Source organism: Numida meleagris, chromosome 12, assembly GCF_002078875.1.
Source record: "Numida meleagris isolate 19003 breed g44 Domestic line chromosome 12, NumMel1.0, whole genome shotgun sequence".
NCBI classification, from domain to species: domain Eukaryota; kingdom Metazoa; phylum Chordata; class Aves; order Galliformes; family Numididae; genus Numida; species Numida meleagris.
In genome coordinates this window covers 2,077,208-2,103,728 of record NC_034420.1, presented here as the reverse complement: position 1 = coordinate 2,103,728, position 26,521 = coordinate 2,077,208, and the positions used below count along the sequence as shown (strand labels likewise).

At 48.1% G+C, this 26,521-nt stretch overlaps 1 protein-coding gene across 1 annotated transcript; it reads right to left on the bottom strand.

The window, feature by feature from the left end:
• Positions 690 to 26,521, bottom strand: ETF1 (eukaryotic translation termination factor 1). Its single transcript, XM_021410204.1, has 11 exons — positions 26,395 to 26,521; positions 26,172 to 26,301; positions 12,320 to 12,495; positions 11,438 to 11,577; positions 8,218 to 8,356; positions 7,163 to 7,353; positions 6,729 to 6,858; positions 5,829 to 5,984; positions 5,548 to 5,612; positions 4,223 to 4,370; positions 690 to 2,796 (listed from the first exon to the last, which is right to left on the bottom strand). The coding sequence occupies exons 2-11, from the start codon at positions 26,255 to 26,257 to the stop codon at positions 2,714 to 2,716; spliced, it is 1,314 nt and encodes a 437-aa protein (XP_021265879.1). The 5' UTR covers positions 26,258 to 26,301; positions 26,395 to 26,521; the 3' UTR covers positions 690 to 2,713.

The window sequence follows — 26,521 nt, the reverse complement described above, 5'->3', positions numbered from 1 at the left end:
TCAAACTGCCCCAGAGAAGCAGCACGTCCTGTTGCTGTATTAGCCTACATGGAAAGCGAGAGCAGCCCAGCAGCTGCGGCACACATCCTGCTGTCCTGGCACTGCTGCACAAGGGTGGGTGCTCAGCTTCAGGCAATCGCTGCCAGGTGAGACCAGTGGAAGGGTGATTTAAAGCATCTGTTAGAACTGCTATCGATGGCATCTTTTCCATATTGCCCTCTGGCAAAGCCATCAATACATCTGTTTTGGATACAGGAAAAAACACAGCAGGTAGGCCGGTGTACAGCAAGTACAGCTCTGATCTGGGTTAGTCCTGCACTGAAGGCTTGGCTAAGATGGGCCTCTCAACACTCAAGTGATCTGTGATGGGAGCACTAAGTGCCAGTTCCTGCACCTGCTCAGTATTTTTTCAGCTCTGTTGTTCAAAAAGCCCACCTTAGGTAATACAGCACACCCTCATCTGAACCTTTTATTGGTGCGGTTTTTTTTTTTTTTATCCCCCTCTGAAGTCAGATTTCTGCCACAGCTTAAGAGAGCAGCTCAGCACGATGAGGAAACAAGATATTTCTCAAGCTTAGCTTGAGAAAGCCACCTTAAAACTCAAGTATGGATCTGAAGCCTCGCTGGCCCAGAACAGAGTAAAGGAGGCATTTCCTGGACTAAAGAAAATAAATCAGGAGTCCATACTATATTCTTAAATATGGTTTAATACTCTTCTCCATTTCTGTACATCACAACACCAAGATATCACTGCTTGGGATCTCTCTGCAGAGGCTATATAGTATGCAAAGGCTAGGATTTTTCACCCCCATTTAACGTGTTTGTATGTGTAAGTGTAATACATATCAGTATATATTGATTACACATCAATATATAATGCAATATATATCACTGAAGAGAACACATTGATTAAAGAAATACAAAAATTTGGCATCATTTCCAAACTTAAATAGTAAAAATAAAAACTACAAAAAGGAGCTGCATACCCTAATGTATCATGTGAAACAACAAGCAGTATATTCAAAAATGTAAATTTACATCCAATTTCTCTGGTCTTGTCATGTCACATTAGACCCATTTACAATGGCAAAATCCAGAACATACCGCTGTGAAGACCGCAGGTGTGCTCAGCCCTGGGTTTGTGTGCACCCCCGGCAGACCCAGCCACACCTTCCGGAGAGATTCCAGCTTTGATGTGAAAACAACAGCAAAGCCATCTGCCAGGTTACAAACCAGGGTTATACAAGTCATATTGCTCACAATGAGAGTAATTTTGGACCTCAAAGAACAGTGTGGCAGAAGTTTAAGACAAGCTCCTCCTCCATTCAAGTGAAACAGGATTACTGGAAAAAAAAAATAGGCAGGTATGCAACTAGCAACAGAAGCTGCTTTTGACTGATGCATTCAGAGCGATCCCAGTGAGAACAGAACTCCCAGGCACAAAGATGTCACAGTGCCCATCGCAGAACCCAATAACCCCCAAAAGACACAAGACGTGCATCATCTTGCACCTGTGCTAACTTCATCCTCCGCCTGCAGGACCACTTGAAAAACCCTTAGCCATCGCTAACAGATGGAAACGCATCCTATAGAGCAGGCATGACAAAAAGCTTTTGAGTCTTGATGCAACCAGAAGTTTTAACCCGTTAAGGGCGCACTGGAGTTCAGCATCAGATTTACAGGACACTTGAGAGCCACTACAACAGACTTCCTTAGTGCTGGGAGACAGACATCTTGGTGGGTTGTGCTGAAGCTCACGTCAGTATCAAGTGGCCCAAATCACCAGCACTAAGGTTTTAGCCAAGGCCTCAGATTACTGATTATTTCTGGAAATCACCCGCTTCCATTAAAGAACTGTGGGTTCGATCAAATTCACATTATCAAGGAAACCTTACGCAGTCCTAAAGCAAAAACAAAACAAAAAAATTACTGAGGAACAAAACAAAGTGTACCTTACTTCACTTAAATCATGTTTATTTTTGTCAACACTGAAAAAAAATCCTGAAGGCTGCACTGCTCAAATCCAATTAAGCCCAAGACCTCAGCAGCATTTTCATTGCAATCAGTGAAGTGCATTTCCTAGTTTGTAAGAGCACTGCTTCTGCAAATAGGTAAAGCACGTTTGGCTGGTAAGCCTCCCCAAACCATCTGAATTTGCAAGCCACACCTTATAAAGCTAGCACTCTAAGGTAAGTGCTTTCTCATTCTTTTGAAGAGAATGAATGGCTCCAATTTCATTACATTTCTTCTTCTGCAGTCTAAGCTGAGAATGCCATGTAAATGGGTCACGTTGCTGCAAAATGCAGCAATTGATTTCTCCAATCAAAGTAAAAAGAAACAAACCAGTAGGATCTTACTTCTATTAATTTTTGAAGGAAGAGGTTTACAGCAGTTAATGCATCATGAAGGTTAAAAAAATCATTTTCATAAAATACAAGAGCAACCAATTTCACCATTGAGTAAAAGTAAAAATTGGGATTCTTTTTAAATTAGTCCAAAGTGGCATATAGGAACTTAGTAGTTTGCTGCTGTACTGACACTATGACAAATCAAAGTGTAGGGTTTTGCTTTTTTAAATCCAATGCTTGTGGATCAAGTTCTGGAAATGTTCCAATTCTAAGGCAGGGATCTGTTGTGTTTTCCACCATGAGTTTGCTCCTTGGGTTGGATGCTGGAGGGGCGAGGCACGTTTTGCCGGACCCAGGTCGACTACCTAGTAGTCATCAAGGTCAAAAAATTCATCGTCTCCTCCTTGGTATTCCATTCCCTGGAAGTCCACTCGGTACCGCAAGATACCTGGTAAAAACAACACACTTTAGCTTCTTCCAAATTCAAAGAGCTAGAACGGCACAGACAAGTTTATTCCCTCCCTGTACATCAAGAGTTTCCTCGCCTGAATTTGCAGAAGCTACCTTTGCATTTGTATTGCAAGATAGGTTCGAGCTGATGGCTGACAGCCACGCTGCTAGAGCGAAAATGCCACAGCCACATGTCAAAGCTCAACATAATACACCGCCAAAAGGAAGAAATACCTACCTGCCCAGCACAGATCTACTTTCTTATGGCAAAGCTGGTCCACTTCTAGGAGGACTGCATCTCCAAGAAGCACCAGAAATGGGTCACTTGTCCTAATATGACTGCTCTGACTAAGGCCTAGAGGTTAAATTCAGAGAGCATCTGATGTTGAAGCAACTCTTACAATGGAGTATAAGCTGAACTCAGCAGCCGTGTTCCTGGACTTTTTATCCCACAAGCCAAGCCAGGTATCTGGGATGCATTTACCCCTGGAAACATTTACCTAGGTGAAGTTTATTTGAACTGCAGAAACTGAAGCCTGAACTGGTAGCAAACAGTATCCCACCATGCAAAGAGCCTGGATCTGGCAGGACAAGAAGGACTCCTACAATTGTAAACCCTCAAAAGGTTAGAAACGTGCTGTTTTATACACAGCCAAACTCCTCAAGCTTATTTCCTGAGTGCTGTCCTTCAACCCCTAGAAATCCCTCTTTGCTCATCTCTATTTTAACTACGCACAGCATGTGGCATATCAGCGAATACACAACAGATACCCCAGGGAAAACAAGGTGTGTGGCCGGTGTGTTTGCTCTACTCTGCTACTGACTTTTGTCAGACTGAAGACTGCGAACTACCTGCACCTCCAGCAGACTAAAGGCTAAGCTGGGTGGTGAGTTTAAGAGATGGCCTAAATGACTGCAGAACTTTCATTTCTCCACAAAGCTGGTCTAATAACACTTTCTCTTGAAAAGAAGCTCAAGACTGGAGGGTGAAATATAGGTAAGTTTTGAGAGACAAGTAATATATCCAACTGCTTCAAAAATGAGACTTGTGTTTGTCATACACTGTTTCTACATAGTAGGGCTCAGTATTCCACAAAACAACTGTACATACAGATGGAAGCAGTCCACAGCCCTTCTGAAATTCAGCAGCTGGAAAGGACAATCCATCCCCTGTGCACTCTGAAGGACAAAACAATCTGAGGAACAGCCTGAAAGTGACAGCTGCCTAACATGCAGCAGCATCTCGCTGCACGTGGAACACATCCTGGAGATTCCCACTGAACACAATAGTTTCTTAAACTGGTGTAATGATGAGTAAGAGCAGGACTCATCTATTTAGTTCTCCATTTGTGCTGGCACCAGATTATCAGATCACCCATTACAAAAAAAAAAAAACACAGCAATATTTTTCTTCTGCAGTTTACCTCCAATTCCTCCAAATCCTTTGACAAATTGGGATCCTTCCTGTGATTTGTCTGTAACAATTTCCAATGTTGCTCCAAATTTCTTGTAGTTGTTTGCAAACCACTCCAGAAGGGGCATACTTTCTATCAGTTCGTGTTCTTGGCCAGTCTGTGTAGACATTTGGGGAGGAAAAAAAGAATGTTACAGTCATTGCATGTTAACTGTCAATAACACTCATACTGTGAATTGTCTTTGGCTTCAACATCAGCGTCTTGTCTGTCTTCAGACAGACACGCTAGCCTTCATGCTCCACAGGTCAGAGCAGCATGACATTTGCCAGGGTCTGAGTGGTAGACGTTGCTGGCACAAGCACAAGACTCCTGGTGCTAAGAGATTAAATATTGACAGCTCTTGTTTTGGGCTTCCATACCACGGAAGTCAGTGAGGAAGTATTTATTCTCCCACTCAACTGTCACGTCATGCTACACTTGGTTTTCACTGTTTCTTTAGATTTACTTTGTGCCTGGCAAACAGTTCATTGGCACTCATCTAGCCAGGCACTGTTTACTCTGGGAAATACTGGTCTATGCAAATACAGAGGCAAAAAGCAGAGTGTTTTAAGTAGAAGGTCAAGTGATTATTGGCATAGAAACACTGCATCACTTCAGATAATAACGTAAACCTTCTGCACATAGAAGGAATTAGCAATTACCCCCAAAAGGAGAAAAAGCAGCTGGGAATGGCTGTGCTGGCAGTCCTAAAGCAAGATAATGATGACCACCATCTTTGTAAGGGACAGACTTTTGCTCAGCTTACACTACAGTCAAACAATACAGACCCCCCTCCTTGAGGTTTTCCAGCCTGTAAAGGCATGAAATGCACAGACAGTGAATGACAGATACATATTTCAAATGTATCTAGCAGCAAATACTCCCTTGCACTTAAATTCACGTAACAGTATTTAGGTTTTTTTTTTTAATTGACTGAAGCAGGGAGCAAAGAGCAGGGAATAATATCTGGGACCTTAGACCACATGATGCATAGCAGCTACCAAACCCCTCTGGTGAATGGGTTGACAGTGGTCAAAGACACTACCTTGGCCTATCACCTCACCTAAATTACACAGCCTCAGAACGAACAGCATGAAAGACTGGATGGAGAAAACCAAGGCAGAATCCAGGGGTTATACTGAACCTGATGAGCCACAGACTACCAACACAAGGTCTCCTCTGAGTGCAAGAAAGCTCATCGTGCTCACGTGCTTGTGACAAACTAAGTCAGACATTCAGAGTTTGGCTTCACCAGTACACCGAGAATAAAACTACCACCTGCAAAGCTAAAATACCTCTTTGTCTGTGAAGTGGGACTTATCCTTCTCTTGCTCTGGGGTCAAATACAGGATCTTCTCCTCTGAGAAGGAAGAAAAAAAAATATTAGGTTGGATGAGACTATCAGAAACAGGTTAAAATCAGCAGGAGACTGGAGACAGAGCCATCACACACAGAGGGCTGACACTGCCTGCCTTCCCAGCTCTGTGTGAAGCTGAACTGCATGGTCTACCCAAGTAAGATGGCTTAGGTGTCAAACTCCTCATGGACCTTTCAGTCTCACGGAAGCACCACCTACCCTCGGTGCCTTGGCAGTGCAGAACGTATCTCATTATATCCAGATTTTCATAGACTATCAGTATTTCTACTGCTCCCATCTCCAAAGCTTTTAGTGTATCCTCAACGCCAAAGCAGTACTTCCCCGTGTCCTGACTGATTTCATCGAAGTATCGTCCTGTAGCCAAGATACAAAGAAATAGATTGTCATGAACAAAGATCACATCATGTGGGTTTTTAACAAGCCTGATCTGAATGCAAGAAGAAATTGAGGACTGCAGTGTTGCTGTAGGAAAGTAAGGTGTATGACACCTCATCAGAGCTCATAGCTTAGAGCTGATTTACTGACAATGAATCTTCTGTCAAACCCTGCCCTGTCAGGAATCTCGATCCATTTAAAGGCTTACCTCAGCTAAGGAACGATCAGTTGCACTGATCCACCAGCAGACACTATTTAACTTTGTTCTCTTTAGTGCAAGGTAGCTATTGTTACTACTGCCCTATTATACTTTCAAATCAGCAGCATCTGTCTGCTGACAGTCAGACAAGGGACCATTTCTACTGCCATCTTAAAATCAAATCTTAGTTCTTATGCTGAAGATGCAAACAATCTGAGGAAATGTTTTCTTCACTCCCATGCCAATGTCACCAGAATGCCTGAAACTAAGGCAACCGCTGATGAAACGATAGACAGAAGGTCAGAGGAGCCCTGGTGGGGAAAAAAGCAGCAAAGCAAACACTTCCTGAAGTGCCATTACATCCTGCAACATTTAAGGAGATGTCTGGAGAGCAGAAAGCATCACTGCAAGCTGTGCTTTTCTCAATTCAGGAAGTGCATGCACTCAACCAAGCCTAAAACAAGATCAGAGTATTCAGTGAAGAACATTTGGCTCAGGAAAACACTAAATATGAAGCCAGATACCTATTAGTTTCTTCTCTTGAATGAATTTCACATTGGAGAGGACCTCAGTTGACAACTCAATTGCTTGATTGAATCCATTTTCTCCTCCATAGGAAATGTCAACTAGTTTGAGCACTTTGGATTGCAACCGCTAAGCAAGAAAAAAAAAAGAGAAAGTATTACACAGCTTTACCATAATAGAACTGCTTCACAACACCTCAAGAATAAATACCTGGCGAGAGTCACATCATTAATTTATTTTGTTCACTTGCAAGCAGAGGTTATTCTGAGTCAGAGGGATCTCAGAGAGCTTTCAGAGTGAAAAAAGTGAAAACACTTAAGACAGCAAGGTTACTTGTTTCTGGAGCTGCACCTTATGCCAGAGCTACTGTAATAGCACCACGTTACTACCGACAGCTTCCACATTTGATCTTTACTCAGGGAAGGGCACTCACCTGATCAAACATGTCAGATTGACTTAATTCAGTTTTGAAGTCGGCCGATCCAGCCAGAACGAGACCGGCCACGTTCACCTTGTCGCCAGAAATGAACAGCTGCACCGCCGTCTCTGCTACCTTCCTTACATAGTTGTGTCGTTTCTCCATTCTCAAACGAGCGAAACGCAGGGCAGACTGCCCTCCTCTACCTTTACAAGAGAACAGATGTGAGGTAGCAATTTGGAAGACTTCTCATTTGAGGAAGGTTGTTAGTACACGGTCCCCACTGGGCCCCGAATAAGTGAAGCCAAGGGCAGATGCAGCCTTCAGAATGAGTTTGCCACAAGCTGAGCTAGGGGCATTCAGTCGGAACAGCAAGCAAACGGTTATTTATTCACAGAAAGATTTTTCTCCGTGCATCTCACAGCGTGTTTATTTATTTATTTTTGAAGTACAGATTGCAACTCTATAGAAATTTTGCACATCTGCACGCTCTATATCCTGTACCTTCAGTAAAAGCTATTTCCACTGCCTCACACACCATTCTTGCTGACATACTATTACCCAGTATTCTCTGCTACAGAAACACGTCCTACTCTACAGCTACAGAGAAGGACAATAAACCAAGAGTAGCTAACAGACAATTCACTAAATTCATTGGTGGCTTACTGCAATGCAGCACAACATCAAGGAACTAGAGTTGGGCTTGCTCTGCTGTGCTGCTGAAGGAACAGGCTTGTGCTTTTCATCATTGCTTGCATGCAATACCCTGAGATGCAAATTACAATACTACCCAGAAATCTTTAGTTAAAGCTATCCCCAAACCAAATAAATGGCCAGATGCACCAAGAAATAACAAGTACCCCTGCAAGGAGATCAACTGCACATTACTGTGATTCATTAATTTTGATAGAAGGCTGAGACTAGAAGCTTTGCTGTCAGATTTCAAGGGAGCAAAGAATTGAGTTCAGCTGCACACATCCAGGCTACGTTCCCTGCTTCTACCTTCACATCCCCCTCCCAACACATTGGTATCCAGCTGTGAGCAGTTTAGAGACAAACCAGTGCATTACCATGCTTCTTTGGAAGATCCACAGTGAATTTGTGCAGGACTTCTCTTGTGTTTCCTTGAAGAGTTCCAAAGAGTGCACCACTACCATCTATTACAATAAAGCCAAACTTGCTGTCATCAGAAAGCAGCGCTGTAAGAGCCTGGAACAGAGAAGCATTGTCACCACGAAGCACCAGTTTGTTGCAGACCCTGGTTCAAGATGACTACCAGGCACAATACACCTCAATTAACTTCAGTTCAATACACAGTCACTCAGATTTGTACCACTAAACCAGACAAAGGGTGGCAGATTCAGAAGTTGGGACTACTCCTGGTTACACCTCAAATGATGAAGGATATGAAAAGAAACTCAATAAGCCCAGTAACTATTTTCATGGCGTTACCAGCTCATCGTTTGTTGTCACATTCAAGTGTAATAGTAAAACCTTAAAGAGAGGCACTGGAAAAGCATTAGGTTAAAGGGACTGCACTTCCACAAGGCTGCATCACCTCTCCAGTTGGCAAAAGTGGAAGAGTAATTTTCCTGGCATTCTAGCCAGAAACACCAAACCTGCTTTGTGAGCTGATTGGGCTATTCGTCAGTTCAGCATTATGCTACAAAGCACCAAGAAAGTTTGACTTCCAGCCATCACAAGTACTGCTCTGCTGCACCTGCTGACTTACAGGAGACCAAAGACAGAACAATGAGCTATCTACAGTAGATATGACAAATTCAGCCTTACAAGGCAGAATTCATTTAAAAGCAGCAATAACTGTCTGGTGAATAACTAGGTATAAAGAAGACAGTCATAACTTTATTTTGCTGGAAAAACAGTTATCGAGCAAGTTTCTTCTCTTGACAGAAGGGAGCTAAATGCACTTGGTAAGGTCATTCATGCTGGCTGACAATTGCACAGTACGAAGGCTTCCAAGCTCCTTCTGTCTGATTTCTTGTTTAGCCCTCGTGCTGCTGGTGTGGGACATCCACGGTTACTGCAGCTCTTTCACTGATGGAATCTGTCACCTACTGCTCCCTCTTAAGGCAGCCCAAACTGGTAGGCGCAGCACACAAACAATTCTATACGGCCAAAAAACGTAATAAGAATCTTCCTTCTGATGTTATACCTAAGCTGGCAGAAGGACATTAGTCAGATGGAGAACGTGTAGAGTTCCAAATTGTTTTGTCACCAATTTAATAGTGAAAGAGTGATGGTGGTTTACTTCACTGGATCTCTAACTGCCTGCACGCCTGCCAGCAGGGTTATTGGGCTGAACGGCAACGGTAAAAACCAGTCATCTTTATCCAAAATCCACACAACCAAGTCTACGGGTTTCAGGCTTAAAAAAAAAAAAACAGAGACACTAAGGTTTAATGGAATCTTCTGGCCAAAGTAAATATTCTGTATTAATTCCTCAGCAGAGGGATGAATGAGATGAGGAAGTGGCATATTACACTGCAATCTATTTAGCTGGGAAGGAGCCAAGCAAATCGTGTGACTGGAATGAACACTCCAGCCAAGATATCAAAATAAGTCATTGTAAATCCTATCCTTCAGAAACACATTAGGGTTCATATCCCTCTTGGGAAGTTACTTCATTTTCACACAGGCAATAACATATCTAGAGAAGATCTTATCAGGTGCCCTCGCCAGACAGAAAATGACTACGGTTCTGATGTTCTTGATTTGCTCTTATTCTTAAAGCTTCCAGTGGTCAGTAATTCCCCCAATTTCCTCTTCATTAATTCTGTCAGCAATTCCACTATCCAACCTATCAAGTACAAAAAAGGAACAGGCGCTTTTATTCTGTTCCTTCAGCCTGGGAAGAGTGTCCTTTTCCCACTTAAGCCTAACACTGGAGATCACGTCCTTTTTTCTGCTCCCTGACACGTCCTCACTTTGCTATGACATCTGTCTGCGTGCCCTGGCAGATGCCCTGTCTCGAGTTCCAGCCACACGTCAGGAACCACTAGGTTAAAAGCATGGCTCAACGACCAAATCCGACAATCACAGACAAATCTGAATTCCAACACTAACATCATCTCACCGCTCGAGATGGTATGCACCAGGCTTTTACAGCTCAATTTGACTCTGCAGTGCAGACAATACCAAGTAAAAATAAGCACATACTCAAATAAGACACAGGAGAGCAGAGCCACCAGAGAAAGATGCTGTTAGTAATCACGTCATCAGTGGTATCAATTACCAAAAATTCCTCTCAAGTTATTGGCACTCTCCTGCTGAGCAGGGCTACACACCAGCAAGAGTATTAACAGCTGCCTCCTGGGAACAGCCCAATGGGCAGCAGCTACTTTTTTGTATTGAATCAGTGCCCTGAAGCAGGAGCTGCAGCCAAGACCAAATTAATCCCTTTCCTGATAGGGCAGAAGCAGCCTATCACCATCCACCCACTGCCAACAACTGCAGGGACAAATACCTCCCCTGGCTTTCCGCCTCTGACTCTCTCCTGAGTCCCCCTTTGTTTACCTCTTGGTTTCAGTCGCCCATGGACACATGGGCTCAGGCTGAACTTGCAAGAGCTGAACCCAGCTGCCACACCTCGTAGGTCAGAGATGCATCAGCTCACACATTATTTGTGGCGACCATTATGGACATGAAGTACCATAGTCTACTAAAGACTTTGAGGCTGCCACTGCCAGAGCCAAAACAGACGTAGACACAATAACCTGACTCCACGCAGTTAAACCTACAGCAATCCACATTAATTTAAATATGCCTCAAACCATTCATTTAACTAAGATAAGTAGATGCTGGATGAAAATAATCCCACCTCACCCCTGATGCACATGCAAGTTCTTCATGAAGGGTCTCAGGTAACACATCCATTATCAAGACTGGCAGCACTGAAGTTATCTTGGCATTACTTTAAGGCCTGGCTTGGAATAAGATCTATGGGCTTCTAAGGTTAAGAAAAAACCCACTGCTTCCAATTACAGTGAAGAGCTAATGTCTGTGAGTTACACAAACTCAGCAGCTGCTTGCTGGGCCATAAAATCAGCTATAGCAGGAGGCGGACTCGACTCTGCAACTCCTTTCAGCAAATATCACATATTTCTGAATATTAGCCAGCCACAAGACATTCAGTGCCTTCAGCAGCAGGACATCTTAATTAATGCCAGCTGTTCTGCAAACTATGGACTCGTGCACACCAAGGACTGTTTTGATGAATCTAGCAAAGCACTAATGTCTTGACTGCTGCAAAACCAATAGGAGACGACTTACCTCCGTGTGGAATTTGTTGTCACACAAATACAACGACGTATTGATTGGTTTGAAAGGTTCAAAGTCAATGTTGACTTTCTTCTCTTTTCCTTCTTCTGTCACAATTGTTCCACAGTAAACAACCAGACCATTTGGAGGTACTATGAAGTATATAAAGCATTTTTAGATCACTATGAAAGAGTGCAAGCCATAACCAGAAAAGCTATCAGGTATTGAGACTTAACGTGAAGGCCCCAAGTTCTTTTACCTACCATTTCCCCCACTTTATTCCCTCCTAGATCTCTACAACAGAAACCAAACTGATTTAGGGCTCCTATACTGAACAACTGGGAGCAGTAACTAGAAGGTAACTTTACCTAACACTGCAGGAAAGACTTAGAGCAAGGCTTCAGGAAGATGTACCTTATGTTAAACCTAGGAGCCTGCAAGCTCATAGAACCCAGAGAAAGAATGAATACCCCAACAAAGCTTTCATGGTGCTCATAGAGCAATTTCTAGACTGACCACCTCAGTGAAGACTGTTTGCCAGAGTAAAGCCAGGACTGACGAACCTTTTTCCAGCACTTGTTTCTGCTCAATGGAAAATCACTAGTTTAATGGAAATTAACTACAGCAGAACAGCTCTGAAGGCTGACCAGGTTTAGAAGAGCCAGCACTGCTAAGGACCAAACCATGAGACCGCTTATCAAAACAAGGACCATCCCACTACTCTATCTCCAAGCGCTACCCCGAAGCGATCATCCAACATATCTGGAATACCAGAGCAAAACAGCAGCACAGGCCAGCAGATCTGATTAGCAGAATTCTGCTTATGTATACAGGAACTTAAGACTGCTTCCAAGTGGGGGAAGTTTGCCAGCAGCCACAGACGCTCAAAGTTACCTTTGTTATAGAGTTTGAGTCTTTGCTGTACAGATGTAATGGCTCCCAGTACTGAAAGGCGATTCACTCGGGATTTAATGTTGGAGGCAGTGCCGAACTCATCCGCTAACATTTTTGCCACTCGCGATATCTGGTCTTTGGGGGGAATGATCAACGATATCATGCTGGTACCATTGCTGAAAAAGGAAAAAGAAGACTTGTGAGCAGCCAGCAGCCAAAGTACCATTGTGTATTCAGAACACATTCCATACCAGCAGTTGTCTCCTCCCTCCCCCCGTGGTTTCCCCAGCCTCGAAGGATGCTTCAACCCATTGCTACCAGTGTAGTTCACCTTCTGCTGGACAACAGCGAGAGAGAAATGAAAATACAACAGGCTATTCAAAGGATTTGCCTCCATAACCAAGCGTTCGGGTTAGCCACCAACAGCCCAGTCCTCCAAAAGGTGCTTGTATGACCTGGCATACTCCTGGGGGAGAAAAGAACGTAACTGCAAGCAGCCCTCAGCTGAAGTCATTTGAAACAATGCAGCCACATACTTTAAGGACATTTTTAAGCCCATTCCATTTGTTCTCAGACAGCTGGAGCACTAACCAGTCCAAGTGTGGCTTTAACACATTGTTCTCCTCAGATTAACACACAAAAAAAAAAACTGGACTGGAAGGTCATTTTGTTGCAGTTGGTCTTTTCTACTTCCCTGCTAGCACTCTGCCTCCTAGGGAAGCCCTCTGCTTTAAATAAAGTGTATTTAAGTACACCACTGCTGGCTCAGAAGCACCAGCCCCAGGCACAGAGTCAGGAGATAAGACCCCACAAATCACAGAGCTGGCTTAAGCTAAATGAAAAAAAGATTGATATTCGTTTTTCCTATGGCTCTGGGATGGAACCTGCAGAGGTCTTATTTCCAAAAGCAGCTCTGTGGTTCAATTCCACCCAAAGCCAAAATGAAAATCAGGGACATTCCTGCCTGCCTTCTGGTAGGTACATCCCATTTACCACTGAAGTATCCCAGATTTCTGAAGTGCTGCTTCTGCACCATCTCACATTTAAGCCAGGCTTCATACTTCACATTTAGACCAATGTCATAAAAATCAAACGCCTCACCATGTCCTGTAGCCTTCTCAAGAGCAAAAGCTGTACTGATTCTGAACCACATCACTGACAAAGAGCTTCTCAGCCATTAAAAAAAAGAAAATTTTGCTCTCATGGATTTTTTCATGTCAGGACAAGATGCTGTGATGCTGTAACACGGTCCCTGCCTGCTGCTGTGCCCTGCTGTCCTGCCTGAAGTGTTTGGGCTACGGAGGCAGCAGGGAAGCACTTTAGAAAGCCTCACTTCATTAGCCTCTTTACAGAAGTCATACAGCTCTCCTCCAAAGATCTTCAATTCAGGCCAAGTTGAATCAGACGCTGGTAGGTCAAATAAGTCTCTGACCTTAAAGACAACTAATTGGGTTTAATATCCAAGATCCCCATACACACTAATCAAGAAAGTCGTAAAGAGACACTCGCGTGCATTATTCCCAGAAGGAGCTCTGTGCCTGGCTGACAGCTATCACAGACTTCCAGGTCATGCCAGCCAAGAATACTCCATGTACCACTCAATTAAAGCAGCTCGCTCCCTGGTGAATGGCACACGCCTTGGGGAACACGTAATGGCCTCCCGTTCCCAGCAGGCTCCTTTGAGTGAGGCCGATCAGAAGGAAAGCGACTCTTCCCAACTCTTCTCAAAGTAGCACTCTTGAAGCAAGCTCACAGTTCATTTCCTCCTCTGAAAGCAGAGTCACTGCTTCTCTGAGATGAGGAAGCTCTGCAGATCACACCTAGATGGCTGCACGAACCAAGGGTGTTCCCAGCACCAACCCTCAGCAATCCCGATAGGAATAGACTGCATGCAACCTTTCCTCTATAGAAGGTACCAAACCGGGAACAAGCAGATAGCAAGGTACAGGAGCCTGGCAGAAACAGCAAGCAGGAAGGCCAGTTGTGTCTTCTTCCTGAGGAGAAGGAGACTTAAACATCACGTCCTCTCATTTCTAAGTCTCGCATATGCTTTGCACAGTGCAGTACTCAGTCTGATACAACCCTTCACCAAACTCCAGCCCAGACTTACATCCAAAAGCACCTTCCACCACCAACTTCAAGTGCAGTTCTCAGGTCTGACACGCCTTCATCACTATTTACTCAGCCAAAGCTATTCCAGGCACTGACTGCTGCAGTGCCCGGCAGAGCAGCAGGTGCTCAGCTCCCAGCACTGCCACCTGCATCCCCACACCCTGAGGGGCAGCTCCAGCTGGCACACACCACTGCTGGGCACAGGCAGCCCGCCCGGCTCATTAGGCACCTGGCTAATCAGAGGTAACAGCACCCACTGCTGCCTGCTCAGCTCCCCCTTCTTTCCAAGTGAGCAGGGTTGAGGTCTGACCTCTAATTGAGAGCAGGTCCCTGAGAAACTGGACCAGCAGGACATCAGCTGAAGCAGATCTGCACACAGGTGACAAAGATGGCTGCAGAGCTGCCTCATGCAGCACAGAGACCACATTCACCTGCCACAGAAATGGCTTCCCCCCTCCAAAGCAAGCTTGTACCTGCACACAACCTTCTTGCAGGATGGCCAGGTCTGAAAACCCGTGGCTCCATCTGTTAAAAGCATCTCTGAGAATTTCTTCGCTATGTTTTGTCTAAGAAAACTGCAGTTCAAAAATGCTTGGGGGATGGAAGTGCTCTGCATCTCTGCATAGCAATACAGCCTCCAGGTTTCCTATTGGTGTTTGCAGCCAGTGCCTCAGCAAGACGACAGGTACTTCTGCACCTCCCATGCCTCGTCCTCCTCCACAGCCACTGAAGGAGTTTGAGTACATTTACTCCAGAAAGACTGTATGGGAATCGTGCTGGTACAGCCTCTGCAAACAGCACCTTCTGAAACGAACAAGCTTCACTATTCAGGAGCACACGGGACATTCGTGCCTGGCTGGCTGCTGCTAACCACGATTCCAGCAGCAAGCAAGCACATTGCCAGGCAGAACTTCATTACAGAGCTGTTAGAGTGAACAATTAAATAATCAATCTGGATTAAGGGAAGCACTCACTCACAGCTCGGGATCAAACATGCAGTAAGCCAACTCCTCCCCACATCACCCCCAGCTCCCCCCCCCCCAAGAAGGGACCTGGGGCATTGCCCATTACAATCTGCTCAGCACTGCCAAGAGGTTCTCCCCCCTGGTTCCAGTGCACCCAAGACAAATTCTGCTCCATCAGCTGGAAGCTAATGCTTTCAGACTGAGCCGCGCCAGGAAGTTTTAAGCAGCTACAGACAGTGGCTGTCTCTATTCCGGGCTCAGAGTGCCAGCACAGCAGCCAAATAGCTGCCACTGCAACGTAAGGATGTGCACCGAGATCCAAAATGCTGAGATGCTTGCTTTGTAAGAAACTGGCAAGCCTGTCTGCAGGACAGCACAAAATGTGTCACTGCTCATAGAACTACAGAGGAGAAAACAATTGGAAGCAACGAGGGCACCTGCCACAAACTGCAGAGAAACAGGGCGGGCGGGGGCAATTAAGTGCCAACCTCTGGAAAAGTGGAAACACTTCACTGCTGAGTGCTATGGTTACAAAGCACATCGTGCCAGCCCTGCCAGTAATTGGCAATTAGCTCAGATTTAGTGTGGCCTGGAAGACACCAGCACTGGGTATCTCCAGCACAGATCTGGGCTCTGAATTTGCTCCTACCATCCCGGGGGGCCTCCAGCTTCGCTCCTAAAACCCATCAGAGCTGTTTCGGAGTGGGAACTACAAACACTAGCAATTCATGACAGTGAGCGGCAGTGTGTGCGGTGCAGGATCAATTCTGGCCTTGTCCTGAGCTGAAGGGACAAGTTTTGCTGGTGCTCCTGCAGGCGGGTACCTCGGCCTCCAGAAGGTCTTTGCTGCGAGATCTTCCTGCACTTCCTAAGAGGTACGGTCCCACAAGGTCTCACTGGGCCTTACAACAGCTGTGGGATATAGGATCAGAGCAGGACACCTGGGGCTCTTCCAAAGCAGAGTGGGAACTTCAGACTGTGCCTCTCCCAGCTGGATGGCTGCGCTGAGCCCCCAGCCACAACCAGCACCAGGAGCGGTGCTTTGCGTCTGCATTTCTTAGTTTAACATGAAGAAACCACCCCGACAGAACGCAAGTGCACACAGCAAGCGGTCCATCACGTTTGAAACAAGCTGCCAAACATACCCTGCGGATGGGTGCTGTTACAGCTGAGCCTCCTGCCCTGGGTGGCCATCTCCATCTGCATGACTTTGGTTTTGCTGCTCAGAACAAACAGCTGAGCAGGCCCCCAGACCACCAGCTGATGCCAGAGACAGGCCCAGGGGTTTTCTGAAGATCTCCTGCAGCGTTCCCTCACAGGAACGGCCACCTGGAAGGCCACATGCCATGTGAAGCACCAATGCAGCAGCACCATCCGCTGTCCCCTGGGCTCAGCTGTCCCCTCCTCTCCTCCTGAGGAGCAGCCAGCCTCCTGGGACATGGGACGGCACTCACATAACAGCCATGCAGTATAAATAGCAGCTCCTGGCCCATCCTGTGGCATCAGAGACTTGACCAACAACAGCTGAGCTGTGCTTCTTCCACAATGAAGCGGTTTACACTAATAGCGCACCGCGTAACGTGGAGACACAGAGGCAAGGGAGGTCAGCTATTCTCTGTGACTCAAGATGAACTTATTTTTACAAGGCACCAGCTTACAAGCACCTTGCTTTCCTTGGGAACCAAGGGAGCAGCACAAGGCCTACGTGCAACCGCCAGAGCCTGGCAGGAGAGCGAAGCAGCTTTCAGATAATCTGACCTTACCCACAGGGTACAGCCAGGAGGCTTGCTGTAACCGCTGCCACACGCTGCTTCAAGCACCGTCACCTTCCCAAGGTACCAGCCTTGGTCTCCAGCCCATAGGACTGCAGATGACTGCGTAGCTCATGCTGCATGCACAGCCTGAACTACAAATGGACCCCTTCCATCAGCAGCACATCCATGGCCAGCTGCAAGATGGGTGCCAGGAATACCCACATAAACCCAGGCAGAGCTTACCGCGTCCAGGCACGCAGCACGGGTCCAAGAGCACTACTGCCATAGGCATATAACTCTTCAGTGAAGGGCTATGGTGACAGAGCACAGTCCCATGCAAGCAGCAATGCAAAAGAACAGCTGAGGACTTTTTTTTGACCCTGTATCTGAGCAGAGATGTCGAATGAAAGGCTATAAAAAGTAAATGTCCTTCGGCACAAGCAAGTATGAAATTGCTGGTTTGGGCTCTCGTACAAAACGCAGGCCACTAGACACTCCCTATTCATATAAGGCTGGATGTAACAGTGCTGACCTTGCCTAAGGGGAACTCTATGCGTACGCTCTCACAGCTCATGAATTATGGCCGGGAAGTGCATAAACAGGTCACAGATACGCCCTTTAAAGACTTTATGTCTTTTAATAACACAAAGTCTCCTTCAAATAGGAAGTGGCATAAGTTCACTTGAGATGCCAAACCCACACAGATGACTGCAAATGCAAAAGCAGTGCAACTTTTCCTAGAAATCCTGTCAGCCTATGAGCAAAGAGCCGGGCACCCCTTCAGTGCTTCAGAGACAACGTCATGGGGAAGCTGACCCAAAGCCTGCACTGCCTGTGCTTCAGAACACTGGTCCAAGGCTTTGATACAAACACAGCCAGCACATCTCAATCTAATCACTGCTTGGGAAGCAACAGCTTTTTGAGATGCCTCCATCAGAAACAGATGAAACCCCACCTTGTTCAGTGGATGGTCTCAAAGCACAGCTCAGACGCACAGATACCTCGACACAGCCCACACCACCTCTTAGTGGACAGTGGGAACTACCATTACTGCCTTTAAGTTAAAGGTAAAGAAGAGCCGAAGGCCATGCTGTTGGCAGCACTTTTTACTGCATCGTTTCAGTAAGAACATCACAGCCCCCACCTCAAAGGGGCTGTATTTCACCACTACATACACCACCACTCTGGATAACCTACCAAAAGGCAACACTAGCCCAAAGTGTTCCTCAGAGGTTCCCAGGCCTATCAAAGAAGGAAAAAGAAAGATCTGGAAGAGATCAATTCCCAAGCAAAGGTATGTCAGGGAGGATCTCCTTGGACCTGGTGTCATCTCAGAAGCAGAGAAAAAGCAGAAGATGAGGAGAGCAGGCACAAGGGGAGGAGCACGGAGTCAGGAGACCAAGCCATTCTTTTCTCAAGAGTACTTTTCAGCATAAGCTTTAACTGGAGAAAGGGAAACCCAGGAGTCCAGAAGCCAAGTGGTTAATTTCCCCATCAGCTCTGGGGTGCCCCCTCCCCCCTGGACAGACAGACACCGCTTAGCGGCACAGCACGAGGCCATGCAGTTATTGCCACCTCGGCCCGCACAGCACCAAGCTCTCATGCTGTAACCTTGACCCAGAGCTCTAGACAGGAATCTTCAATCCCATCTGCCAGAAGGTCCCGCGTTACAGGAAGATGATATACGAAGAATTCTGTGTAACCAGAAACAGCTTCAAGGCAGGCATTAAGAGTGTCCCGAGGAGATATTCTGTCCTCTCACCCTAACCCACTGACCTTCTCAAAGAGGAAGTGAGGAAAAGCCCCCAGGTGCCATGCGAGCTGAGGGCAGGCGATGGAGCTCAGCACCACGCCAGCACCCACCCCAGACACAGAAAGAGAGCCCACCTTCCTCGGCACACCTCTGCTCTGGCACAGGGGGAGAGCTTCCCACAGGGAGGCAGCAGATGGCTGCTTCTGCCCAAGAGCAGAGGCAAGGCTACAAGTGTTCCAAGGGTTGGGAAGGTTGTGTGGCCCCCCAGCAGCCACTGGACTGCTGCCAGCAGCTGCCTCCTGAGTTCAGTACGCACCGCTCCCCAGGGACAGAGGGCAGCAACAGAAGAATTGGGTCACAGACTTCTTCTTCACACAGCAGAGGACTTGGCCAAGTATCACTTGTCTGAAGGTAGCAGGTAACTGAGTCCCCTCCCATCGGCCCAGCGCACACTGCTGTTGGAGCTCAGCATAAGCAGCACCCTGGCTCAGAGCTGGTGACCTCCTGCTCCAAGATCTTCCCTTCCTCAGCTGGAAGCAGCTCCTGCACTGGGGCTGCTGCTCTGGCAGCACTGTGGGTCCCACATCAGTCCAGGGGCTGCAGGAAGGGAGCCAGCCTTCATCCCACATCGCCGGGGCACGTCGGATCAGCACCAGCAGATACTGTGCGCCCTTTGGGGAAGGTGAATCAACGCCACATTGAAATCCTTGGATCAAAGGCAACACATGACAAAAAGATAATTGCGTACCACATTCTGAATAGGCCTTACTGGCTGCATCTGACCTAATGCAGAAAGCCTGGACTTCCAATTACCAGTAAGTGGAACAGACATTTCTGCACTTCAGACGCTTGTGACTCACTGGCAGGCTTGGTTTTGCCACAGCTCCCCTGCTCTCCCTCCTCACTCTCCAATTATTAATGCTCCAAGTTTTAAAGACTTGTTGCATTATGTTAATGGGCCAGTTGGGTACAAGATGTACACTGAGGGACTGAAGCACAAATCCAGATTTGCTCGTTAAGATGTTAATGCCTCAGAACTGCATGGGAATATGGAGCCAACAGGGGAAAAAAAAAAAAACAGTTGCCACAAAGCCAAAAAAGTCTGTCCTCTTTCGAGGTGCTCATTCCCATCTCCTACCACGTCATTTCTCTTCAGCAGTCAGGGTCTCATTCATTAGCTCTTTGTGAATGATGATCTCTGCATGAATCATGCTGCTCAGCAATGATTCACGTGGCTGTAAAGGAGGGTATCGGGCTACCAAACTACCAAAGGCTATAAAACATCGACTGCAGCTCGTCTGACACGTAACAGTTCTCCCAGAGCAGGTCATTTTCTGCCACCTGCTAGAACATATTCTCAAAACAGCACTTAATTGTTGCTGTAATTCAAAAGGAACAGGTAGAGCAGGCAGGTGAGAAAGCCCTAGAAGTGTTCTACAACAATGACACGCAGGCAGGGTGTCAGCAGCCCTTCTGACATGGGGCTGCCCTCCTGTCTGCCACAGACCACCCATCGTTAACACCCTGCTCCAGACAGCCCCACGTGCAAGCTCTGAAGAAACCCTGCCTTCCTCCTGAGCCCCATCAGCCCCGCTTGTGCAAAGTGCGTACACAGCTCGTCCCCAGCACGGGGCAGACTTCAGTGGTGTAAGCAGGGAAGCAGTGTGCGGGCAGCTAGCACGTCCTGCATGCTGAGCTGCCACACAGCCCTCAGGTATCCCTCCTGCCATGGGCTATTTCCATACCAGCCTCTCTGCAAATGCTTCCTCCTCCTCATGCTACCAAGAGCAAAAGGCGGTATTAAAATTCTAACTTTCTAACAGAAACATGCCCTTCTTTGGAAACGACCCTGAAGACAACTGGACTGAGAAAGCACTATTTCAAGGAAGCACTTCAGCTCAGATATGAACTTAAACCATAACCTCTTCCCTAAACACTCCACACTTTAATGACAGCTCATAAAGCCAAAGCAGAGAACTCGCTGCCAACTAAGATAAACCCTGCGTGCCGCACCGCCCATCCTACTCTTCCAGCCCTTTCCTCGCATACCCCTCTCACGTTCCCCACGAGTGAAAGCTGCTGGAGGCACCTGCACACAGCAGCACCTTGCTGTGTAGAGATCTTCAGGGCTATTCTGTGGCAGGCACTAACCTCACACATCAGCACTTCAAGTTGGAAAGCCAAGGAGTACCCTGCCACAGCACTGCCCTTCACAGGCCCACCAGCTCACCCAGACCTGGCCAAGGTCTCCACAATGCTCCACATCCCACGGTGAAAGCTTTAGCTCTGCAGAAATACATTCTGTATCAAGAGTTAATCTGCCTCCCAGAACACAAACCCTGGCACAGCCACAATGACAATGGATCCCCATTGAGACGGGAGGAGAAGAGGTTCGCTGCCATCCTGGGAGCAGGGGAGGGAGCCCCTGAACCCATACAGAAACCAGTCACAGCAATGCAAGACCAAGATAAATCCTCCACCCAATGCATGGCATCATTTAAGGCCAAGACAGCCACCCTGGTGCCATCATACATGCTACCGCCGTAGCTAGGCACAGCAGTACTGGTACACTGCGAACTAGTACATCACCTAGAATGTCATGCAGCAGAGCAGTTCACTGGAGTTAGAATCAACTGTTCTAGCACATTCAACAGCTGTTCCAGCACAGTACAACAGAGCTGCCCAGTACCTGCTATTGGCAGAACATGCTCTCTACAGTCAAGTGCTACCAACACTACCAGGAACAACTGAATATTTGCACTGCTTAATTTGGGAGAGAAACACAGCTCACCAGTGTGGAGCAATATAGCCCTGGCAGCCCCAGACTTCCCCAGAGCTTGTTCCAAAGAAACCAGGAGCAATGCAAACCTGCGTGAAATGGACCCTGGTTATTCTCTGACTACATCACAGCAGCATTCGCAGCTCCAGCATCACCTCACAAGTTTGTGGGCATTGAGGTCACCTCTGGGAAGGCCCACCATGCTAACAGCAGGACATACCACGACTTGTCTTGCTCTCCAGAGCCACCGGGTTGTCCTCACAGGTCTCAGCCCTGCCAATCTGCCTGGTCACGAAAGTGACATCAGCACAAGATGCAGAGTTGCACAGCCCCCCACCCACCTCCACCCGAGCAGGTTCCCACCACCGTTGCACATGGCTGGGAAGCAGCAGCAGTCCAAAGCCAATTCCAAAGGTGGGCCCCTCCACCAGGACCAGCAAGGCTCCAGATGGACTGAGGGAAAGCCCAGCTGCTACCGCAGCTTTCTGCAACACGTACTGGGCAGACTGTTCCCCTGCAAGCCACAGGTCAGCTTGCAGAATGAGTATACATTTCATTTTGCAGGAATTCCTGTACATTTTCACACCTCTCTTTACTGGTTGCTTTTTATGCGCCTCCCATTTGGTTTCTCCCATATAGCAGATGGAAGTTTCAACTCGACAATATCCAAACCCTAGTGAGAAACAGCCTCACTTTGCTTCCCCATGGCTCCAGAGACACCACGATTGCCCCCTTTCTCCTGCTGTTTCTCCATTCTCCTGCCTTAATGCACTCCTTGTAGTTGTAACTGGAATAAGTTACTTGTTCAGGCCTAGTTTTTAAGTTTGCTCAAAAAGCCTGCATATGTCCTGTGAGTTCACCTTCCAAAATACTCAGTTTGGAGATATATTCTGATCCCCAACCTCCACCTACTCTGTTTGTCAGCCGCAGTTGTGCTGGCAGGCAGAGCTGCCAAGAACACCTTTCTGTTCTGCCTCCTGTTTCAGCAGAGCAGGATGGCAAACACAGAGTCCTGCCTTTAAGCTCAAGGCAGGAGAGGTGTCTCGTGGGAGCAGGTTCCTGAAGGTTTTGCCATTATAATACAGCCCCACAATTTGCAGTAGCACCCACTGTGCTCTTATTCCAGGTCGGAAAACCCATCTCCCCAGCAGAGAACTATCTGCAGGAAAAGAGTTCTTGTCACTAAGACTTGGAGAAGTTTTTCAAACACTATTCAAATGCAACATCTCAGGCCTAAGCCTGCAAGGAGACTGCTAGCTGTTGCTGATACTTGATTCTGCCAAGCATTTACAGCTTACATGAGCAGAAAAATTGAACTCAGTCCTGCTAACCATTCAGAACCGTGGAAGAACAAAGAGCAATTGTCAGTTTAATACTGACACTGGAAAACTGCGTGAAGCAATAACAGAAAAGCCCTGAGACATGGGATAAGGAAAAACACAGTGGCTAATACCACTTCTGCTCAAGCTGCTGCAACATCCAAATGCAGAAACAGCTGCAGCTACTGGGGGGGCACAGTCTTTCACTGCGACTGTGTGTTACACAAACCAACTGTGGACTGCTGACTGCTCAGAAAGCAGAATGCTTTTGTAAGGGCAAAGCTGAGATGCTCGATGAGAATCTGAGCTGCTCAAGCTACCAGCGAGAAGGGCTAGATTTCTAACAAGGGCATAACTCGCTCATCGCTGGCCTTTCACTCTCATCTACTTCTGGCTGGAACGGTTAATTGCCTGAAGCACAGAACTCAGGCCCCATTTGCCCTCTCTCATACACATTCTGCAGATATCAGCTACTCCCTTTCCCTTATCACCATATCAGAAAGACCAATTCATTAACTTCACACAGGGGCAGACAGTTTGCAGCTCCGCTTTGGAGGAGCACGCAGAGACAACATATACTTCTGTTTTCAGAAATGAGATACCAAATTTACCTCCTTCTACTCCTTGCCAGCAGAGAGAGCATTTGGGGTGGGTCTGGAGGGGCGCTGGTTTTTATGTTTGTTTTTGCCAGGCTCTTGCTAACCAGAGAGCATTGGTAACACCAGCTGTCTGGAAAAAAGAAGAGCTTGAAAAAAAAATAACAGGACATTCTTGCTAGGATGCTACCTTAACATTCAAGCAGCAGCCTTCCCCTCACTGCCCTCCAGCTGATGAGCTTCTGGTCAAGCTGAAGCTCTAATCTTCTCAGCTCATTTTCTGGCAACACGCTGCCACTTACTTCAACTATCCCTGGCATGATAAAAGCATTTCCTTGTTCTTGTGCTTCCTTAACATTCAGGTAGTACTCCACAAATTTTATCAAGGTTTTATAGAAATGGATAGAAAACAGCAGAAGTGCCCAGCTGCCACTCACAACCTGAGCACCCAGCTCCAGCTTCCTCTATTTCCCATCCCTTTGATCCAGTGCAAGAACAACCAGTGCATGAAACTGGGACACAGCTGCTGGGTCACTATTAGGAGTACATGAGTAAGGGAAGGTGGAGACACCAAGGAGTCCTGGCTTCCACATCGTCCTATTTAAAGGCTTTGCCCCCTAACCCACCCCAGAACAGGTCTTCCTACTTGGCAGGAAGAGGAAGCGACTCTCCCAAAGGCAGGAAAAGCCTGTTTCACTGGCTCGCACCCCTTGTGCCAGCGAGGCTAAGGCTTCTGGTAGCAGGAGCTACAGCATCTCCTCCCCTTACCGGACCCAAAGAGAGGAGGATAATTTTAGCTGGGACTCCCTGAAAGCAGAACATGCATTTACATGTAACCAGCATAATCCTGCTTACAGCAATGACTGCTAGCATCAGCAGCCCTCACCAGGTGGTTTAGCAGCTAGCACACACTACGCGAAGGAACACGAGTATCACAACATCTAGTAGATATGCTGGACCAGAGGGCTCACCTAGAACTCCTACATGCATTTCACTACATTTGTAGCAACTGGAACACGATGCAAGGGTGTTCCAGGGAACACTGATGGGTGGGGGAAGACAGTTGGGCAACTGCCCCAGACACAGGGGCTCACCCACTCCAAGCTGGCCCTTCCACCTCACTTCTTCCAGGAGCTCTCAGTTCTAACCTTGGCCTCTTCAGCATCTACCTATTCCAAACGATGAACAAACCAAGAGCTGCTGTTCCATGTGGACATGTTTTTGCTTGCAGTTAGAATCAGAAAGAGACAAAATGCTGAACACTTCCCAGACACATCCCAGCCTCTCTCAGTACTGTACAGGCAGCAGAAGTGTCTTCACAAGCTGCAACAGATGCCTGTAGCTGCCTGAGCCCTTCCAGCTTCGTGGCAAGAGCTGTCCTCAGGCTCCCGTGCTCGCTGGGACGCCCCTGCCAGCACAACATATGTTGTCAGCAATGCATGAAGGCACAGCTGAGTGATCAGCTCAGGCAGCCAAAGGCAACTCTGGAGCAGTCAAGGACAGCCCCAGCTCCACATTCTCTTCTCCCACACCCCAACCCTTACATGGCTACATCACAAGTCAGATTAAAAATAAAAACTAATGAAGATCTGGCTTAGGTTCTCCTCCCCTTTCCCTCTTCTCTAGGTTAGTTTCCAGCTGAACAGTTTCCCCGGCCCACTCCACCACTGAGCAGTGGGCATTTTGGCCTGGAGCCTCTCAAAGGGAGGCACCAATGGAAGGGTGCCCTGAGCAGGATGGCAGCAGTTCCCCCAGTGGTTTAACACCAGTTCAGAGCAGCCTATGGAACTGCAGCCATAAGGACGGCTAAGGAGTTGCCCTTCACAATTATTTTATTGAAGCACATACTTTTCTCACCTTTTTACACCTCCAGTGCCTACAGTTCCTGCAATAACTAAAGTCCAAGCAATTCCTGACCTGGACAAGGAGCCGCTGCCCGGTGACCCATACAGACAGGGCCAGGCTCCCTCTGCCACGGGGCACACCGTGGGAACAGCCAGCCCTTTTACTTCTGGTGAAAGAACGGCATCAAAGTGCAATGCCAACTTCTAGGAGGGCAGAGACTTCGCATTCAGCGCTCCCCGCGTTTCAGAAAAGCTTACTTCGCGGGAAAAGGAGTCAAGTACTTTCACGGGGGAGGAGCAGAGGGGCTGAAAGCACCGGCAAAGCGTGGGTGAGAGGAGAGGAGCAACAAAAGGGGCCGCCCGCCCGGCCTCTGCTCCCGCCCGCCGTGCGGGGCCACGGGGCCCTTCCGCCGCGCCCGGGCCCACCTCTCCCGGCGGCAGCAGCACGGGGCGGCCGCGCTGCGGGGCGCGGTGCTGTGTGGCCGCGGCGGGGCCTCTCCTCCCTCCCTCTGCCCGGCCACCTGCCGGCAGCGCTGCCGGGGGCGGAGGGCACGGCGGGGCCCGGCTCCCCGCGGAACGCCACCCGCTCCCCAGCCCCACGCGCTCCCGGTGCGGCCGTTCCTCCCCTCCCCGCGGTTACTCTCGGCCGCGGCCCCGCGGCCCCACCGCCCGGCAGCAGAGCTGGGGGCCGGGCCCCGCCTCCCGCCGCCCCCCGGACCCCGCCGCTCACCCGCGGGCCGCCTCCAGGCTCTTGATGAGCTTCTTGATCTTCCAGATCTCCACGTTGCGGTCGGCAGCGCTGGGATCGTCCGCCATCTTCTCCCTCCTCCTCCTCCTCCTCCTCCTGCGGCTGCGGCGGCCTGCAGCGGCGCGGCGGCACACACGCACAGCGGTTAGCCCCGGCTCGGCCCCGCCCGGCCCCGCCGCCCGGCCCGGCCCCGCCGCACCCTCACCTCAGGCCCGCTCCCCCCCGGCGGCGCGCGGCTGGCGGCGGCGCTGACGTCGGACACCGGCTGCTCGCGCTCCCCCTCGCCGCGCTGCATGTGTTGCAATCGGCTCACATGGGGCCTGTGACATCAC

Excerpts from the sequence above, each read along its gene's own strand:
- ETF1 (XM_021410204.1), bottom strand. The coding sequence starts at position 26,257 with ATGGCGGACGATCCCAGCGCTGCCGACCGCAACGTGGAGATCTGGAAG. Across the intron at positions 5,985-6,728 it reads TCAAGAGAAGAAACTAATAG|GACGATACTTCGATGAAATC; the intron begins GTATCTGGCTTC and ends TCTTGGCTACAG. Across the intron at positions 5,613-5,828 it reads GCACTGCCAAGGCACCGAGG|AGGAGAAGATCCTGTATTTG; the intron begins GTAGGTGGTGCT and ends CTTCCTTCTCAG.